At 37.6% G+C, this 21,748-nt stretch overlaps 2 protein-coding genes across 2 annotated transcripts; both read right to left on the bottom strand.

Annotated features, from left to right (window-relative positions):
• Positions 1–3,798: 3,798 nt before the first annotated feature.
• On the bottom strand, positions 3,799–10,213 carry LOC143280520 (N-acetyltaurine hydrolase-like). The gene is made up of 5 exons (XM_076585198.1): positions 10,110–10,213; positions 8,307–8,462; positions 6,436–6,600; positions 4,998–5,215; positions 3,799–4,186 (listed from the first exon to the last, which is right to left on the bottom strand). The coding sequence occupies exons 2-5, from the start codon at positions 8,419–8,421 to the stop codon at positions 4,049–4,051; spliced, it is 636 nt and encodes a 211-aa protein (XP_076441313.1). The 5' UTR covers positions 8,422–8,462; positions 10,110–10,213; the 3' UTR covers positions 3,799–4,048.
• Positions 9,337–20,552, bottom strand: LOC143280264 (N-acetyltaurine hydrolase-like). Its single transcript, XM_076584895.1, has 5 exons — positions 20,424–20,552; positions 12,271–12,433; positions 10,994–11,066; positions 10,144–10,221; positions 9,337–9,345 (listed from the first exon to the last, which is right to left on the bottom strand). The coding sequence occupies exons 1-5, from the start codon at positions 20,452–20,454 to the stop codon at positions 9,337–9,339; spliced, it is 354 nt and encodes a 117-aa protein (XP_076441010.1). The 5' UTR covers positions 20,455–20,552.
• Between the last annotated feature and the right edge of the window lie 1,196 nt (positions 20,553–21,748).

Raw genomic sequence — 21,748 nt, 5'->3', positions numbered from 1 at the left:
CGATAAGACTGAAAAGAACATGGTGGTCAAACTGTTCTTGGCCATTGTGACTCGGTGATGTGAAACAATTATTTCAATGAATAATGAGATCGTAAAGAACTTGATGTGAGAGCATGATCACCGCCGGTCGGTCCTGTGACCACTGACTCGGATCCCCGGTCACCATCAGTTAACAGTCTCAGTTTCAAGGACTGAGGTGTCAAGAAGTGCACACTGATCTATATAATTATACACTTCACCAATCTGCTGGAAAATAAATAAATAAAAAATAATAAGGGAGCAGGGGCACCTTTATGCCTGCCGCTCACATTCTATACTGACTCTGTTTATGACTGTTTGCAGGCGGGGTTACCGCCGGGTCGTTTCGCCCCCTTGTCAGTTCGCCCCCAACCATTTCGCCCCTATACCACAGTAGTTTCGCCCCATTCGTGGTCGTTTCGCCCCATTCGTGGTCGTTTCGCCCCCGGCCAACTGGTTCATAAAATATAAACGTTTGGTTGTGTATTGTTTTAGTCTTTGAATTCGCGGAAGGCTAGAGGTATGTATAGTAAAAAATTAGAGCCAAAACAGGGGATGGCTTGAAAATTGAATTGGATCAGTAAAATAGCATCTTAGCCCACAGCCTACTAAGTTTATCCCTTTGAGAGGAGACAAGCCAGTGCTAAAATAAACAGGCCTTCATAGCCTAGGGTTAATAAAACACTGAGAAACAGTTTCGGAAAAGGTAAATTAAAAACCGTTAAATGAGTAAGAAAGATAATAGCAGAACCCACAACATGGAATCTTTCTGATAATAGGAATATTGGCCTATGTATTTTATAGTTATTATTAGCCTATAATAGGCCTTTTAAAAAATTTTTTTTTTTTATCCTGGGTGTATGTATGCAAATAAAAACATAAAAAGTATATTCTGTTTTTGTCTTTATTGGAGGAACACACACACAGCCCAACAGGTCATGGTGTGGTGACCAGTCTTAAATCTTGGGACTATAAAGAGTTTATTTATATATATATATATATATTTGTATTTGTATTTCTTTTTATCACAACAGATTTCTCTTTGTGAAATTCGGCTGCTGTCCCCGGGGAGAGCGTGTCGCTATACTACAGCGCCACCCATTTTTTCCTGCGTGCAGTTTTTTTGTTTGTTTGTTTGTTTTGTTTTGTTTTTTCCTATCGAAGTGGATTTTTCTACAGAATTTTGCCAGGAACAACCCTTTTGTTGCAGTGGGTTCTTTTACGTGCGCTAAGTGCATGCTGCACACGGGACCTCGGTTTATCATCTCATCCAAATGATTAGCGTCCAAACCACCACTCAAAGTCTAGTGGAGAGGAAGAAAATATCAGCGGCTGAGCGGCTGATTCAAACCAGCGCACTCAGATTCTCTCGCTTCCTAGGCGGACGCATTACCTCTAGGCCATCACTCCACACACACACACCCACACACATATATATATATATATATAATATATATAATATATATATATAATACTTCCTAGGTGGACGCATTACCTCTAAGCCATCACTCCACACAAACACACACATATATATATATATATAACAGTTTATATATATATATATACATTTATATGTATGTTCATATATAAGCACTTAGAGCGAAATCATTTGATTAAGCGCTATACCGATAAACATTACTATTATTGTTGTTATCATTATTAAGTGTGGGATTAAATCCCAAACATGCAGATTCTCTTGCTTCCCTGGCTGACTCACGACCACTTGGCCCCCACGCCACCTGCTTACATAAAATGTCTATGGTCAGTTGGAGTGCAGAATGTTGTTAGGCTTGCTTGCAATACATAACGTAGAGGTTTATGATTGTTTGCAGAAGTGAATGCTGAATGTAGTAGAGAGTGTTGACTGTTTGCAATACACAGCCGGTTTATGACTGTTTGCAATGCAAAACCTGTTTTTGACCATTTGCAGTTCAGAACTTGTTTCTGACTATTTGGAATGCAAAACCTGTTTCTGACTGTTTGCAATGCAGGTCCTATCTAGGACTGTTTGCAATACATGTTTATGACTGTGTGCAACAAATAAGATTATGACCGGTTGTAATATAGAACCTGGTTATGAGTGTTTGCAATACTGAACCTGTTTGTTACTGTTTGCAATAAATAAGCTTTTTATGATTGCATGCAGCCTGTGTATTACTGTTTGCAATACTAAAGATATCATTACCCAGAACAATACAGAGCTTTTGTGGGCATGCATGACGGTATTCCGTAACGCCCCAAACACTGACATCGATTACAGGATCTTAAACCTGCGTATTTGATCTTTTGTGGGTGTTTTCACACAGAGACAGCATGCACATATCATGTTGACCTGGGGAGATCACAAGTATCTCAGCCGTCAGTATATCATGTTGACCTGGGGAGATCACAAGTATCTCAACCGTCAGTCCACCAGGAGCTGATACCAGTACTCAGAGTGAAAGTCCAACGCTTTACACCATTTGGTTATTGTGCAAGATAAAATTTCTTTAAATCTAATTTGCTTGCTTTAGTTGCAGTAAAAAAACAACAAAAAAAACCACACCTCCCTTTCGGTGGACCAAGCAAGAAGCTGAACAGTCTAATTTTGCCTTTTCTCTCTCTCTCTCTGTCTCTCTCTTTCTCTCTCACCAGTAATCAGGAGGTGTAAATCAGTGTTCTGCTTGAGTTAAAAACCACATACAGCCATTCCAGAAAACAACCATCACTCAGACACAGTTTTCAGAGGGGTTTCATGAATGTAGACAAGGTTTTCAGTGGGATCTCTCATTTATTTAGATAGCATTTTCAATAGGATGTCTCTCATTTATGTAGCCAAGGTTCTCAGTGAGATATCTTATTCATGTAGGCCTAGATAATGTTTTCACTATGTAGGAGATCTCTCATTTGTGTAGACAATGTTCTTAGTGGCCTTTCCCACTTACATAGACAAGGTTTTCAAAGGGATATCTCATTTGTGGAGACATGGCTTTCAGTGGGATCTCTCATTTATGTAGACAAGGTTTCAATAGCATCTTTCATTTATGTAGACAAGGTTTTCAATAAGATCCCTAATTTATGAAGAAAAGGTTCTTGGTGGGATATCCAAATTTTCTATTCATTTTCTCAACAACACCAAGAGATATTCTTTCTAAATAATAAAAGATAAAAAGAAGTCAAGTGAAGCAGAGCTGCAAAACAATAACACATAAAATACATCGATGAAATATTTTTGTTTTATATATTTTCTGTAGATACATCTCATACACAACAGAAATAAACTGAGCAGTTGAATACCTGAGAGTGCAATGCAAACATTTTTTCAATCCACAAGTGCAATGCAAACATTTTTTTCAATCCACATAAAATCTGTTAGCAGAGATTGGCAAAAAACAAACAAAAAAGAATACCTTCACTGAATGTAGAAGGTGATAGTCCACGAAACCCACAAAACAGGGTTTTTAAAAGTGTTTAAAAATTGTTAGCACAGTGCATTTTCAACAGTGTGAAAAAGTAACTATTATCACAAGTGTTAAAAAAAAAGTTTTAATAAACAATAGAAAGGTTACAATCACATGAGTATTAAAACATCATTGCAAATATTACAATCATATGGGTATTAGAAGGATTATAATCATATGAGAACTAAAACAATTACTATAACATGATTATTCTAAAGCAATGTCTGGAAACAGTCAAATGCATCACTGAAAATAAACATGTTAAGTTTCTAAATACACCATGTAAAATAATTAAGTGTTGATCAGTATAACATGATTAAATAAAGCCAGGTCTGGAAACAGTGAAATGGCATACACGCATCATTAAAATCAACAAGTGCAAAGTTTCTAAATGCACCATGTAACTGTTTCATGTAAAATAACATGATTGTACAAAGCCAGATCTGATAACAGTCAACTGCATACACAAATCACTAAAATCAACAGATACAAAGTTTCATAATACACCCTGTAACTATGTTTTGTACAGTGTGTCAGCTGCCAGCATTGGAAGCTTAGAACACAATGTCTCACACTGTTCCATGTTTCAATTATTTTGTAAAGGTCAGCCACTCCGCAGGGTTGTGGGTCAGAATGACCTTGACCTCTTCCTCAGTGAAGCCGCGTTGTTTCATTTTGGGCACCACATTCTCCAGGATGTGAGTGTAGCCGTGGCCTCCGTACTTTTTCTGCAACACACAGAGAAGCACACACACAACTGAATAAGCATGTGCGCAAGTGCGCACACACACACACATACACACACACATACATGTGGTATACACACACACCATGCACAAGCATGCACAAACACACACACTCACACACACATACACTCACTGGTGTGTTATGGAAACGCAAACATACCCAGCATCCACTTCCCTGAAAATGGAGTATGGCTGCCTTAATGGTAGGGCAAAAACAGTTATACATGTAAAAGCCCATTCACACATGTGAGTGAGCATGAGAGTTGTAGCCGATGAATAGAAATAACAGTACAGTAGAATAATAAGTACACAAAAAACACCATTTAAACAACAACATGTTTTGCTCACTGTATACACAGTGAAAACCAACTTTACCTGTAATATACTATAGTCTCCAGATCTGAAATTCAACAACATGCATTTATCATTGCAATGTGAACATATATATCCAAATGCAAAAATTACATATAATCATATGCATTCAGTATATCCAGAAAAAAAACACACAAACACAAGCTTTCATCACACACACACATACAATAATAATAATTAATAACTCTTCTGTGGCGTGATATCCAGTACTAATGCTGCTCAAAGCGCCTTACATCATCGAGCTAGATATAAACATAACATAAAAACATTACAACAGCTCAGTCCAATGCATTCACAGAAGGACACAAAGAGCAAAATGCACCAAACAATAAAGAATGTCAAGTAAATAATGCTTAGATTAAAAAGAAATGCATTCCATAAAGCACACATTTCATAAACACATATTCAGACTGGAGTTTACCAGTCTGTGTTTGGTGTGGATGTCATGGGCCACAAGAACTCTCCTGTCATAGCCACTGTCCAGCAAGGCACGGATGAAGGCGATGCGCTGAGCGTCACTGGGCATGTCCATCTCTTTGCACAGCTGATAGTGTGAGACCTCAACCCCAAACAAGTCCAGTTCGCAGTAGCATCCCAGCTTGGCAAACTCTAGGAACTGTTCTGTGTTGAGAAATGTTCCTGAAAACAGGCGTTAGAATCGTCATTACTGACACAGGACCTGAGCTGTTTCGCTATATGAGGTGTATCAAAATATGAGTAATGTCTGTGTTTCTGTGCTTAGCTTGTACATTTCGTTTGTGAGAGAATATGTGTTTACATGTGAGAGTGTGTAGTCTTCAGTTTAATGTCTTCCACTTTAAGTGATATTAGACGGGGGGGTGAAAAAAAAGGGGTAGGGTGGGGGTTGGGGGGTGGAGGGCGGGGCGTGGTGGTGGGAACGGTATTGGGCAGAGGGTGAAGAATGGTGTGTGTATGTGTGTGTGCGCATGTGTGTGTGTGTGTGTGGTGGGGAAAGATACAGAGCATTGGAAAAAATAAAACATTAAAAGGGGAGACATAGGCACAATATAGAAAGAAACGCTAACATCAAAGTGTGTGTGTGTGTGTGTGTGTGTATGGTATGATGATGCAGATGTCAAGTTTATACATCTTTGAACTTTGATACATAACAGAAAAAAGTTTCTGTGTGTGTGCCTGCACGCGCATGTCTATGTCTGTGAGTACATTCACACACATTTAATAAAACTAGATTGCAGAAACCTCTTACTTTCTATTAGCTGTTTGTCTCAACAGAAGAACATGGTTCCATCAAGGAATTATGATGTGTATACTTTATATTATTATGATTTGCTTTAGTATTCAACATCATCAGACTATCGAGAATGCTTAAGTGTGAAACATAAAGTTTTCTTCATCATTTATGTCACTGTAATAATGGTATAAGTTTCTGTTGTAAGACATATAATCCAGAAAAAAAAAAAAAAAGTAAGAGAAATAAGCATTCCCTGCTCTCCTCGGGTGTTAGAAAACAAAACAGCAACAAAAAAACCCCACACAGACAAAAACTGGTATCAACCATGGTTACTCTGACAGAAAGACACCCGTCTCTCACTTTTGACCATCTGCACACACTGGCCCATTCTCTCACACAGTGAGCATTCCTATCCCAAGGCCTGACAAAGCGCGTTGGGTTACGCTGCTGGTCAGGCATCTGCTTGGCAGATGTGGTGTAGCGTATATGGATTTGTCCGAATGCAGTGACCCCTCCTTGAGCTACTCAAACTGAAACTGAAACTATCCCAACCAACCAACTACACACACACACACACACACACACACACACACACACACACACACACACACACACACACACACACACAGCTGAGAGTGAAACATACTATCCAGATGTGACATGACTGTCTTGTCCGCCACGCCCCCTGCCTCCAGGAAAATGCGCATGGTCTCAAAGGGAGCTTCAGGATTACGCCCCGGATGGAGTATTGCAGGACTCCCCAGCTCACTCTGCATTGCAGCAGAGCTCCTCAAGGAGCGTTTCTCAAAGTCTGCAATGTGCTAGTTTTAAACAGTACTGATACATCATGTCAGTTTTAAACAGTACTGATGCATTATGTCAGTTTATCATGTCAGTTTTAAACAGTACTGATATATCATGTCAGTTTTAAACAGTACTGATGCATTATGTCAGTTTATCATGTCAGTTTTAAAACAGTACTGATACATCATGTCAGTTTTAAACAGTACTGATGCATCATGTCAGTTTTAAACAGTACTGATACATCATGTCAGTTTTTAAACAGTACTGATGCATTATGTTAGTTTTAAACAGTACTGATACATCATGTCAGTTTTAAACAGTACTGATACATCATGTCAGTTTATCATGTCAGATTTAAACAGTACTGATACATTATGTCAGTTTTAAACAGTACTGATGCATTATGTCAGTTTTAAACAGTACTGATACATCATGTCAGTTTTAAACAGTACTGATACATCACGTCAGTTCATCATGTCAGTTTTAAACAGTACTGATACATCACGTCAGTTTTTAAACAGTACTGACACATCATGTCAGTTTTAAACAGTACTGATACATCATGTCAGTTTAAACAGTACTGATACATCATGTCAGTTTTAAAACAGTACTGATACATCATGTCAGTTTTAAAACAGTACTTATACATCATGTCAGTTTTAACTCACTCAGTACGGCCAGTCCTCTCTTCTCCTCTACACAGACCCCTCGGATGTCGAGTGGGTGTCTGAATGACCCAATCTTTAGCTTCTGTCATCAGAATTGTGGTATTCTTTGTCAACATTCACCTCTTCAGTATAAGAGCCTTCCGCTTGCAATATTTTGATGATGGTAATTGGGGTGAAACGCTGTTAACGTCGTCTCTTTCGCCGTTCGTATGGAGAGAGTTAAACAGTACTGATACATCATGTCAGTTTTAAACTACTTATACATCACGTCAGTTTTAGACAGTACTAATACATCATGTCAGTTTTAAACAGTACGGATACATCATGTCAGTTTTAAACAGTACTGATACATCACGTCTGTTCATCATGTCAGTTTTAAACAGTACTGACACATCATGTCAGTTTTAAACAGTACTGACGCATCATGTCAGTTTTAAACAGTACTGATACATCACGTCAGTTCGTCATGTCAGTTTTAAAAAACAAGTGACAGTAATAAAGAAAGGTTCACTGAACCCATCACTGACATCATATTCGCCATCCTGACAGTCTGAGTCAACTTTGTAAAATGTCAGTACATGTACTTGAAAAATACACCCACTGGCATTTTCAGTGATTATTTACATCATTTCTCCCTTTCATCAAATGTTTTTTTCTACATCATTCTGAACAAGCAGATGCCAAACAACAAACCAGAAAATCTTCAATTAAAAAAAAAATTTTTAAAAGAAGAAAGCATTCAGCAATACACATGAAGTCATAATTTCTTGCTTTCATGAAATCATTCTTCTACATAATTCTGAACAAGCAGATGCCAAACAGCAAACCAGAAAATCTTCAATCAAAAATTTTTTTTAAAAAGAAGAAAGCATTCAGCAATACACATGAAGTCATAATTTCTTGCTTTCATCAAATCATTTTTCTACATAATTCTGAACAAGCAGATGCTAAACAACAAACGAAAAAGTCTTTTTTTTTTAAAAAAAAAAGAAAGGAAGAAAGAAAGAAAACATTCAGCAATACACCTGAAGTTCCAGACATTTACCTGTGATGGGCCAGCTGCAGCCCACCTCTCCGATGACACCACAACAGGTGTCCGTTCCATCCACACCGCTACATATATCCTCCCTGATCTGAGCTGCTATGGCTTCCTCGGACATCCTCTTTGTAGACTCCGATTGAAATATTTCCACAACATATCCTGATAGACAAACAAAAAAACCAAAAAAACAACAACAACAAAATTCTGCAAAAAGAAAAACAAGAACAAAAAACAAAAAACCATCACAAATAAGGAGGGAAGGAATTCTACTGGTGGTTGTAGACACCTAGTTCAAGTATCTATTCTTAATCTCACCCCCAAAAATGGAGTACGGCTGCCTACATGGTAGGGTAAAAACGGTCATACACGTAAAAGTGCACCCATGAACATACAAGTGAACTTGGGAGTTGTAGCCCATGAACGAAGAAGAAGTAGAAGAAGGTTCTTAATTTTCACATCTGAATGTTAAGAATAAACAAACACAAGGTAAGAGAGAAGGTGGTAGTTGTATGATGAGTCAGGGGAAAACAAGACGGATGGATGGTGGAATCTCAGAAAAAATCATACGACGGGCGCAATAGCCGAGTGGTTAAAGCGTTGGACTGTCAATCTGAGGGTCCCGGGTTCGAATCACGGTGACGGCGCCTGGTGGGTAAAGGGTGGAGATTTTTCCGATCTCCCAGGTCAACATATGTGCAGACCTGCTAGTGCCTGAACCCCCTTCGTGTGTATATGCAAGCAGATGATCAAATACGCACGTTAAAGATCCTGTAATCCATGTCAGCGTTCGGTGGGTTATGGAAACAAGAACATTCCCAGCATGCACTCCCCCAAAAATGGAGCATGGCTGCCTACATGGCGGGGTAAAAACGGTCATACACGTAAAAGCCCACTCGTTTGCATACGAGTGAACGCAGAAGAAGAAGAAGAAAAAATTATACAATACTCAAAATAAACGTATGTGTAATTTAAGAAAATCACTTAACCGATATAACAGAAAAAACACACTTTTGATAAGACTTGGGGTGGACGTTCATAAACTCTGTCAGCCACAAGAGAACACAGAGTAACATCTCCTGTCTCTTGCGATGATTGACGCTTGCCACCTATCAGTTTCATCTCACTCTATCCTGCCAGATAAAATCAGAGAACAAAACTGAAATACTCATGTCAAAATGACCAATTTTGTATGTTAAAAGATGGAAGTCCAGTTTTTTTCAAAGTACAAAAAAGAAAGGAAAAAAAATCTGTTCCGATGCACCCTATTCAAACTAAACACTCAGCTTTCAAAAAACCAAAAAAATTCAGTCTTCTAAAAAATCTTGATAACAAATTCTAGCAAATGAAGTGAAGAATGTTCCTCTAACATTTTACATATCTGCCTTTTTAAAGTAATTGTTAATGCAGCTAGTTCTAACCCTGAAAATTAGCAATATCTTCCAACATACTTTTTTGATGTATATGTATGTCTTATGCAGAAAAAAATATAGCCAAGTACGTAAAAAGCCTTTTAAAATATGTGCTTTATCTGGAGAAGATACACAGACACACACACAGACACATACACACAAAGAGATACAAACATCAACACACACACACACACACACACACACACACACACACACACACACACACACACACACACACACACACACACACACACGCACACACACATCCACACACAAACACATACATACACACCTGTTCCAGCAACAGTATGAACAACACACACACACACACACAGACACACACACACACACACACACAGACACACACACATCCACACACAAACACATACATACACACCTGTTCCAGCAACAATATGAACACCAGTCACTACCGACAACTTGCGCAGAAAGGTGAGATCTCTATTTAATCCAATGGTGGAATTTTCCACAATGCCCCCACCTCCAAGACTCTGCCCATCAAATAAGTAAATAAATAAATAAACAGATAAACAGATAACCAAGTAAATAGATAAATAAACACAACGGGAAATGTATACAAAAATAATTGAATTGATATAATTATGAATGAACAACTAATGATTTTGAAAACTGACATGCACAACCAGCCATGCTGAACAATATGTGAGGACACAAAGGCACAGTTCTTTTTACGTGGAACCCAGGCTTCAGTTACCCAGTGCACACAACCAGCCATGCTGAACAATATGTGAGGACAGAAAGGCACAGTTCTTTTTACGTGGAACCCAGGCTTCAGTTACCCAGTGCACACAACCAGCCATACTGAACAATATGCGAGGACAGAAAGGCACAGTTCTTTTTACGTGGAACCCAGGCTTCAGTTACCCAGTGCACTCCCCCAGTTCACATTGATCCAACAGCTAAGGGAACATAGACCTGGGGGAAGCATAGAACTGGAGGGTGGGGGAAGCATAGACCTGAAGTTCCAGGTAAAACAGACACATGCTAATATACACAGAACATGTATGCACACACACACACTCTCTACTTCTGTCACACACACACACACACACACACACACACACACTCACACACATATATGAATATACACAGAACACACACACACAAACACACACACACAAACACAAATACACATGTGCGCTTGCTCGCAAACCCAAACACACACACACACACACAATCAAAAACACACTAGCTGTGCATAACATTTTGGAAAAGACATGTGTTGTTTAGAGTGAAACTGACCTTGTAATCCATCACCTCTTGTATGATGGTGTCCTTCTCACTCATAAAGCTGAGGTTGGGCTTGTAACTGTACCTGTAACAGGTGAGCAAAACGCCATGTTTCCTGAACTACCTGCTGCACAATGATGATGACATGGACATTTACACAGTATCTGGCGGGGTAAAAACAGTCATGCACGTAAAAGCCCACTCGTGTATGTATGAGTGAAAGTGGGAGTTGCAGCCCACGAACGAAGAAGAAGATAAAGTGCCTATCCTCGGTCAGAGACCAAGCTCTAAGCGCCCTACAACCTTGGGGTCATTTGCAAAACACTGGGTTGAGCTGACTGACGCCGGCTGCCACTGGGTGCTCATCATTCGTTTCCTGTGTCATTCAATCAGATTTCAAGCACGCATACACTCACACTCAGACAGACATGTAACATTTTAAGTGTATGATCGTTTTGTTTATTTACCCCACCATGTTGGCTGCCATACTCCGTTTTCGGGGGTGTGCACGCTGGGTATGTTCTTGTTTCCATAACCCACCGAACGCTGACATGGATTACAGAATCTTTAACATGCGTATTTGATCTTCTGCGTGCGTATACACACGAAGGGGGTTTGGGCACTAGCAGGTCTGCACATATGTTGACCTGGGAACTGGATAAAATCCCCAGCCTTTACCATCTATGCACACATAGTTCTGTTCATTCACTTACATTCTTCTCCTTTCTTCAGTGGAGACTGAAGCATTCTTGGAGGAAGGAAACTGTTTATTACAGATTCTGGGGGAGGGACGGGGATGCCTGGCCTGCCTTGTGGGTGGGAAGACAGGAACGTGTGAAAGAAAGGTTTGTCTTTATACAGTCAGAGCGGGTCCAGTGGCTTTGGCAAGACAGTTATTTCTGGAACTTATTACACAGGCACATGAAAAAGATTACATTTTCATACAGGCATAACTCCTATATTAGCATACCTGTATCAGTCATTACAGAAAATACATGAAACACAGATCCGAAGTTTCATGTATAACAGACACATATTGAGATACATGGAACAATGTTTGCACACACACACACACACACACACACACACACATACAAATACACACCTCAAGACACACACACACAGCAGATTACACACACACACACACACACACACACAAATACACACAAGACACACACACACACACCAGATTACACACACACACACACACACACACACACACACACACACACACACACACACACCTTAACACACTGCAATCATCACAAGTAAAGGGATAATGTTGTTACGGATTCTGGCGGATCCAGCCCAGGTTTTCCATGGTGAAGGGCATGTGTGTCTTGTGCTGGCTGCTGGCCTCAGAGGGGGAGATGAAGATGGGGTCTGCCTCCAGCATCAGATGTTCATGGGTCAGCGTGGGGCCCAGCTCCCCTGCCTCTATCAGCCCACACACTGTCAGGGGAAAAGGATTTATACATCTTTTGAACAACATAATCTATATATACTGTATATTTTCACACACTGTCAGGGAAAAGGATTTATACATCTTTTGAACAACATAATCTATATATACTGCATGTTTTCAAAAACTGTCAGGGGGAAAAGGATGTATACATCTTTTGAACAACATAATCTGTATATACACTGTATATTTTCACACACTGTCAGAGGAAAAGGATGAAAACATCTTTTGAACAACATAATCTATATACACTGTATATTTTCACACACTGTCAGGGGAAAAGGATTTATACATCTTTTGAACAACATAATCTATATATACACTGTATATTTTCACACACTGTCAGGGGAAAAGGATTTATACATCTTTTGAACAACATAATCTATATATACTGTATATTTTCACACACTGTCAGGGGAAAAGGATTTATACATCTTTTGAACAACATAATCTATATATACTGTATATTTTCACACACTGTCAGGGGAAAAGGATTTATACATCTTTTGAACAACATAATCTATATATACTGTATATTTTCACACACTGTCAGGGGAAAAGGATTTATACATCTTTTGAACAACATAATCTATATATACTGTATATTTTCACACACTGTCAGGGGAAAAGGATTTATACATCTTTTGAACAACATAATCTATATATACTGTATATTTTCACACACTGTCAGGGGAAAAGGATTTATACATCTTTTGAACAACATAATCTATATATACTGTATATTTTCACACACTGTCAGGGAAAAAAGGATGTATACATCTTTTGAACAACATAATCTATATACACTGTATATTTTCACACACTGTCAGAGGAAAAGGATGTATACATCTTTTGAACAACATAATCTGTATATACTGTATGTTTTCAAACACTGTCAAGTATAAAAGTATGTATACATCTTTTGAACAACATAATCAATATACACTGTATATTTTCACACACTGTCAGGGAAAAAAGGATCTATACATCTTTTGAACAACATAATCTATATACACTGTATATTTTCACACACTGTCAGGGAAAAAAGGATGTATACATCTTTTGAACAACATAATCTATATATACTGTATATTTTCACACACTGTCAGGGAAAAGGATTTATACATCTTTTGAACAACATAATCTGTATATACTGCATGTTTTCAAAAACTGTCAGGGGGAAAAAGGATTTATACATCTTTTGAACAACATAATCTATATATACTGTATATTTTCACACACTGTCAGGGGAAAAGGATGTATACATCTTTTGAACAACATAATCTATATATACTGTATATTTTCACACACTGTCAGGGAAAAGGATTTATACATCTTTTGAACAACATAATCTGTATATACTGTATGTTTTCAAAAACTGTCAGGGGGAAAAGGATGTATTCATCTTTTGAACAACATAATCTATATATACTGTATGTTTTCACACACTGTCAGGGGTAAAAGTATGTATTCATCTTTTGAACAACATAATCTATATATACTGTATATTTTCACACACTGTCAGGGGAAAAAGGATTTATACATCTTTTGAACAACATAATCTATATATACTGTATATTTTCACACACTGTCAGGGAAAAAAGGATCTATACATCTTTTGAACAACATAATCTATATACACTGTATATTTTCACACACTGTCAGAGGAAAAGGATGTATACATCTTTTGAACAACATAATCTGTATATACTGTATGTTTTCAAACACTGTCAAGTATAAAAGTATGTATACATCTTTTGAACAACATAATCAATATACACTGTATATTTTCACACACTGTCAGGGAAAAAAGGATCTATACATCTTTTGAACAACATAATCTATATACACTGTATATTTTCACACACTGTCAGGGAAAAAAGGATCTATACATCTTTTGAACAACATAATCTATATATACTGTATATTTTCACACACTGTCAGGGAAAAGGATTTATACATCTTTTGAACAACATAATCTGTATATACTGCATGTTTTCAAAAACTGTCAGGGGGAAAAAGGATTTATACATCTTTTGAACAACATAATCTATATATACTGTATATTTTCACACACTGTCAGGGGAAAAGGATGTATACATCTTTTGAACAACATAATCTATATATACTGTATATTTTCACACACTGTCAGGGAAAAGGATTTATACATCTTTTGAACAACATAATCTGTATATACTGTATGTTTTCAAAAACTGTCAGGGGGAAAAGGATGTATTCATCTTTTGAACAACATAATCTATATATACTGTATGTTTTCACACACTGTCAGGGGTAAAAGTATGTATTCATCTTTTGAACAACATAATCTATATACACTGTATATTTTCACACACTGTCAGGGAAAAAAGGATCTATACATCTTTTGAACAACATAATCTATATACACTGTATATTTTCACACACTGTCAGAGGAAAAGGATGTATACATCTTTTGAACAACATAATCTGTATATACTGTATGTTTTCAAACACTGTCAAGTATAAAAGTATGTATACATCTTTTGAACAACATAATCAATATACACTGTATATTTTCACACACTGTCAGGGAAAAAGGATCTATACATCTTTTGAACAACATAATCTATATACACTGTATATTTTCACACACTGTCAGGGAAAAAGGATGTATACATCTTTTGAACAACATAATCTGTATATACTGTATGTTTTCAAAAACTGTCAGGGGGAAAAGGATGTATTCATCTTTTGAACAACATAATCTATATATACTGTATATTTTCACACACTGTCAGGGGAAAAGGATTTATACATCTTTTGAACAACATAATCTATATATACTGTATATTTTTCACACACTGTCAGGGAAAAAAGGATGTATACATCTTTTGAACAACATAATCTATATACACTGTATATTTTCACACACTGTCAGAGGAAAAGGATGTATACATCTTTTGAACAACATAATCTGTATATACTGTATGTTTTTCAAACACTGTCAAGTATAAAAGTATGTATACATCTTTTGAACAACATAATCAATATACACTGTATATTTTCATACACTGTCAGGGAAAAAAGGATCTATACATCTTTTGAACAACATAATCTATATACACTGTATATTTTCACACACTGTCAGGGAAAAAGGATGTATACATCTTTTGAACAACATAATCTGTATATACACTGTATATTTTCACACACTGTCAGAGGAAAAGGATGAAAACATCTTTTGAACAACATAATCTATATACACTGTATATTTTCACACACTGTCAGGGAAAAAAGGATCTATACATCTTTTGAACAACATAATCTATATACACTGTATATTTCATACACTGTCAGGGAAAAAAGGATCTATACATCTTTTGAACAACATAATCTGTATATACACTGTATATTTTCACACACTGTCAGAGGAAAAGGATGAAAACATCTTTTGAACAACATAATCTATATACACTGTATATTTTCACACACTGTCAGGGAAAAAAGGATCTATACATCTTTTGAACAACATAATCTATATACACTGTATATTTTCACACACTGTCAGGGAAAAAAGGATCTATACATCTTTTGAACAACATAATCTGTATATACTGTATATTTTCACAACACTGTCAGAGGAAAAGGATGTATACATCTTTTGAACAACATAATCTGTATATACTGTATATTTTCACACACTGTCAGGGAAAAGGATTTATACATCTTTTGAACAACATAATCTATATATACTGTATATTTTCACACACTGTCAGGGAAAAGGATTTATACATCTTTTGAACAACATAATCTATATATACTGTATATTTTCACACACTGTCAGAGGAAGAGGATGTATACATCTTTTGAACAACATAATCTGTATATACTGTATGTTTTCAAACACTGTCAAGGATAAAAGTATGTATACATCTTTTGAACAACATAATCAATATACACTGTATATTTTCACACACTGTCAGGGAAAAAAGGATGAAAACATCTTTTGAACAACATAATCTATATACACTGTATATTTTCACACACTGTCAGGGAAAGAAGGATCTATACATCTTTTGAACAACATAATCTATATACACTGTATATTTTCACACACTGTCAGAGGAAAAGGATGTATACATCTTTTGAACAACATAATCTGTATATACTGTATGTTTTCAAAAACTGTCAGGGGGAAAAGGATGTATTCATCTTTTGAACAACATAATCTGTATATACTGTATGTTTTCAAAAACTGTCAGGGGGAAAAGGATGTATTCATCTTTTGAACAACATAATCTATATATACTGTATGTTTTCACACACTGTCAGGGGTAAAAGGATGTATTCATCTTTTGAACAACATAATCTATATATACTGTATATTTTCACACACTGTCAGGGGAAAAAGGATTTATACATCTTTTGAACAACATAATCTATATATACTGTATGTTTTCAAACACTGTCAGGGGAAACAGGATGTATACATCTTTTGAACAACATAATCTATATATACTGTATATTTTCAAACACTGTCATGGAAAAAAGGATGTATACATCTTTTAATAAGAATAATAATAATACATAGTTTTTCTATGGCGCGATATCCAGCACCAATGCTGCTGAAAGTGCCTTACATCATCCAGTTGACTATAAACATGCCTTAAAAAACACATGAACTGCTATGTGACAATGGAAAACCTCCAGTGTATTCATATGAATGAAAAAGCACACTAAAGAGATGAGTCAGATTATAAAAGCTATGAAGTAAATATGGCTTAGATTAAAACAAAATGCATTTCATAGAACACACACACGTACACACACACACATATAGATGTCCCTCCCTTACAGACACACACACACACTCACACACAGACACACACACGCTGACACTAAATATCAACTACACTAAAACACAAAATTGCATAAGCATTAAGATATTTCTTATTTTCTAACATAGAATTCTTTTCGGACATACTAACATGCCTACACACTTACACACGCGTACCAGACCACTGTACCCTCACAAACACATACACGCACGCATGCACACATGCGCACACACACACACACATACACACGCCCATTAAAAAATAACCAGACAGAAAAAATGCCATCACATCTAAGACCAAAACTACATAAAATACACAATGCATTAAAACAGGACTACAAAAATACTAGTACAAAGATACTTGTTAACAGGCATACCTTGGTTTAACTGTTCCGCCCTGAACAAAAATGCTTACAGAAAAAGTAAGTTTTCAGATCTGACTTAATGGAATGTAGATCAGAGGCATTCCTAAGAGATGAAGGTAGAGAGTTCCACACTTGGGGAACCTGAGCTCTGAAAGACCTATTTCCAGCGCATTTGAGATTAGTCCTTGAAACTTTAAGCAGCTTTTCAGAACTGGATCTTAATGTTCTGTGCGGTTCATATGTTTCCAATACAGAGGAGAGATACAATGGAAGAGACTTGTCAAAATGTTTGAAGGCGAGTGTTGCTAACTTATAGTGAATGCAGGACTCAATTGGAAGCCAGTGTAACCGATTCAGCAGAGGTGTGACATGATAAGATTTCTTTTTGGCGAGAACCAGTCGTGCAGCATTGTTCTGAATTTTCTGTAATCTGTTGATGGAGGAAGATGGTAAACCTGCAAGAGTGGAATTGCAGTAATCCAGTGTGGACAGGACAAAAGAGGAAACCAACTGAGCCATATTTTTCTCTGTTATATAGGGTCTGACTGAGGCTAGCCTTCAAAGATGAAAATTACATGAGCGACACAAGAATGAAATTTGGTCGTTCATAGTCAAGGTACAGTTTCCCACACTGTCAGGAAAAAAAAAGGATGTATACATCTTTTGAATAACATAACCCTATATACTGTAGCACACTCGCTATGCTGTGGCTGGAGCACACCACACTTTCTCCCTCGCACATGCGCACACACAGCAGCATCCACACACTCGCCCACACACAGCGATGCTACCAGAAAGAAGCTGGCCACTGACACAACATGTGCTCCCTTCCTTCCTCACCCTGTGTTGTGCATGTGCAACATGTCTGATTGTCCGTCCTTGTTTAGTTCATTAAATGTATTAAGTCAACAACCACTGCCTCTTGTGGTTTGAATGTGTGAAAGCATCACCAGGATCCAACCACCACACACTCTATATTTCCACACACTGTCAGGATAAAAGGATGTAAACATCTTTTGAAATACAAAATGTATCAGTATGCTGTATATTTTCACATACTGTCAGGAAAAATGGATGTATATATCTTTTACATAACATAATCTATATAGTGTATATTTCCACATACGGTCAGGAAGAAAGGATGCATACATCTTTTACATAACATTGCTGTATATTTTCACATACTGTCAGGAAAAATGGATGTATACATCTTTTGAATGCTTGCGTGCATGTGTTCGTGCATGCATGTGTGCATGTGTGTCTGTGTGTGCACATGGAGGTGGATTTGGGCGATGGGGAAGGTGGTAGGATGACTGAGTGAACAGAAAAAGTGACACTTGAGGTGATTTAAACAAGTAAGGACTGGCTAGTACACTGTATACCAATCATGTTTTACCTTCCCCTCTGGGGAAAAAATACTGACTCTGAGAGGAAATCTTATTCAAAATCTTTTAGCTCACTGAACCTTTGAAATTTGAGCAAGATACAAAATGTGTGCCATGCTGCGCTTTTCCCGGGTCCATTTTCTTTGGATTCTTACGGCATAATTGTTTGCAAAGTTTCACCACTTTGTTTATTTTCTTTCTTTCTTCCTGTGTTCAAGGGCAAATGTCATAAATGTCACATTCGTTTGTTAAAATAATAACTCTCTCTCTCTCTCTCTCTCTCTCTCTATATATATATATATATATATATATTCTTTTCTTTTTTTTTTTTTTTTTATAGAATAGTAGCATCGATCTAGGAGCGTTCTTTAGGCTGCAAAGATTGCTCATGAAAGCCAGCCCCTGTCTGATAGGTTGTTCAACACGTCATAACGGATCACACAAATTTCGTTGGACCACCTGAAGTTTGTCCTTTTCGTGACGTCAGTAACCATCCACTGATCTAAAAAAATATTTTTATATCAGTGATAACCATCTAATCGTGTCATGTGTGTGTGTGTGTATGTGTGTGTGTGTGCGCGTGCGTGCGTGAGTATGTGCGTGTGTGCGTCTCTCTCTCTCTCTTTGTCGCGCGCGCGCGCGCGCGTGTGTGTGTGTGACAATCATTCTGCTTTCTATCACTGATCCCCAGCTACAGTGGGTTTGTTTTTGTGTGTGTGTGTTTGTTTTGTTTTAAAGACAACAAAGAATCAACGAAGCGAACGTAATAACTAAGCACATAAATCTAAAATGAAAAAGAAGTATTATATACTCACGGATATATCGCCTCAGTTGGATTCGTCAAGCTTTGGCCAAAGAAGAACAGGTACCTATTGATACATCTACTAGTATAGTCAGTATACAGACGTATAGCTATTTATTATATCGACCCACGCTACACCTGTCAGTGACAGCTAAAAGAAAATTAGCAATGACGTGGGTTTTTTTGTTTTTGTTTTTTTTGTTTGTTTTTTATGTGGAATACAGCTGCGTCATCAGAATTTGAAATACACTTAGTGGTCAATGGAGAACTTGATCATCATCAAACTTGACTAACATTTCTTCTTCTTTCTTTCTTTTTTTAGTTGCAGGTCATAACGCGGCATGACCTGCAAGATAAAAAGGAAAAAAAGAAAAAAAAAAAGAAAAAGAAAAAAGAGAAATTTTAGTCCACTGGGTACTAACAGCAGGCACTGCACAATCAGTGAAGTGATCAGAGCTTACAAATGGGCTGTGATCTACAACACGCCCACCCCCCACCCCACTCCCTTTATGTGCCGGAATGATCATCCTCAAGATCGTGGGCACCGAAGGAAAGAAGAAGAAGAAGATTAGTGAATGTGGTAGTCGGCATTCCTGCTGAAACTGAGCTTACCTGTCTGAATTTTGTATTTGCGGTCCGCCATTGCAGCTTCTATGAGGTTCAGAAGCCGTCTGGAGTCGTTGCTGTGTCAAAGGTGTTTCGCTTCACTGACACTGGGGGAAAAAAAAAAGAAGCAACAGCAGCTTCGTCTCTTGCGCGCTTCAAAGTCGCCGCTGTGGCAAGAGCGTAAGTGGACCAAGTCATCCTGAAGTTCGCCGCGGGACCGCATAAAGCGACCGTCCCTCGCGCGCGACAGCCATTATTAGCCCACACCTTCGGTGAGCGAGAAAGCGAAAGTGAGAACATGCCGTGTTGTGCTGCCATTAATTGCTTAAAAAAAAAAAGAAAAAAAAGAGCAAAACTTCAAAGGCAGATGGAGAGAAAGGAATAACATTTCATTGGAAAGAGAATGACCTTTTCCGTTTGATTAATTGTTTATTTCTACAATGTCATTGTGTAGTGAAAGAAAATGTGTTTCAGTTCTTCATCACCATCATCTTCTTCTTCTCAGTTGTGTATAATGTGTAATATGTGTGTGTGTGTGTGTGTGTGTGTGTGTGCGCCGTTGTGTGTGTGTGTGTGTGTGTGTGTGTGCGTGTTGTGTGTTCGTTCTATACTGAGTTTAGCGTCTTTTCACTAGTGATATTAGACGATAAAAAAAAGAAAAAAAAAAGGGGGGGGGGGGGGGGGGGGTAGGGAGAGGGGAAAGAGAAGTCAGAATATAACAAAAAAGGTAATAAAAAAAAAACTAAAAAAAAAACTACTAAGAAATGCATAACTAAGATGAAATTAGCTTTAACAGTAACAATTCAATAACTCGGATGATAATAACTAAAACCATTAACATGATTATGTACATTAAAGGAATGTAGAAATAGGGCTATGAACTAATGCCTTTGAAAGTTCTCCTAAAAGAATCTCGTTAGAAATAACTTCCTCCAAATCATCTGCAGAATAGTTACTATTAATAGTTAATAGTGTGTGTGTGTGTGTGTGTGTGCGGTGTGTGTGTGTGTGTGTGTGTGTGTGTGCACTTTTCTGTTCACTTAGGTATGACAGTCCAAGACGACGGGAAAGTTTTAAAAGTGATAAAACTGAAAAAACAAAACCCACAAAACATCACTTATTCTAGACTGAAACATGTGCATTGGAAGAAATATGTACTTACATTAAACATGCTCGCGTGCGCGCGCTCTTGAGTGTGCATGCGCGCTGAGGGTGTGTGTGGAGGGGGACTGGGTGGGTGGGTGGGGGGTGCGGGGGGCGGGTCCGTGTCTCTATATGTGTCTGTGTCTGCATGAATGCCATGTGTTTGTATTCGTATTAATCTGTGCTCT

The sequence above is a fragment of the Babylonia areolata genome, chromosome 3, assembly GCF_041734735.1.
Source record: "Babylonia areolata isolate BAREFJ2019XMU chromosome 3, ASM4173473v1, whole genome shotgun sequence".
In the NCBI taxonomy this organism is placed as follows: Eukaryota; Metazoa; Mollusca; class Gastropoda; order Neogastropoda; family Buccinidae; genus Babylonia; species Babylonia areolata.
The sequence above is the reverse complement of the archived record's forward strand: the minus strand, read 5'-3'. Positions and strand labels throughout refer to the sequence as shown.

What these genes read in the sequence shown, in the direction of transcription:
- LOC143280520 (XM_076585198.1), bottom strand. Translation starts at nt 8,421, where the DNA reads ATGTCCGAGGAAGCCATAGCAGCTCAGATCAGGGAGGATATATGTAGC. An exon ending in AGTCATGTCACATCTGGATA is followed by an intron (nt 5,216 to 6,435) that starts GTATGTTTCACT and finishes GCCTGTTTTCAG; the next exon opens with GAACATTTCTCAACACAGAA. An exon ending in TCCACACCAAACACAGACTG is followed by an intron (nt 4,187 to 4,997) that starts GTAAACTCCAGT and finishes TGTGTGTTGCAG; the next exon opens with AAAAAGTACGGAGGCCACGG.
- LOC143280264 (XM_076584895.1), bottom strand. Translation starts at nt 20,454, where the DNA reads ATGGCGGACCGCAAATACAAAATTCAGACAG. An exon ending in CAAATACAAAATTCAGACAG is followed by an intron (nt 12,434 to 20,423) that starts GTAAGCTCAGTT and finishes TTCCCCTGACAG; the next exon opens with TGTGTGGGCTGATAGAGGCA. An exon ending in GGCTGGATCCGCCAGAATCC is followed by an intron (nt 11,067 to 12,270) that starts GTAACAACATTA and finishes CACCTGTTACAG; the next exon opens with GTACAGTTACAAGCCCAACC.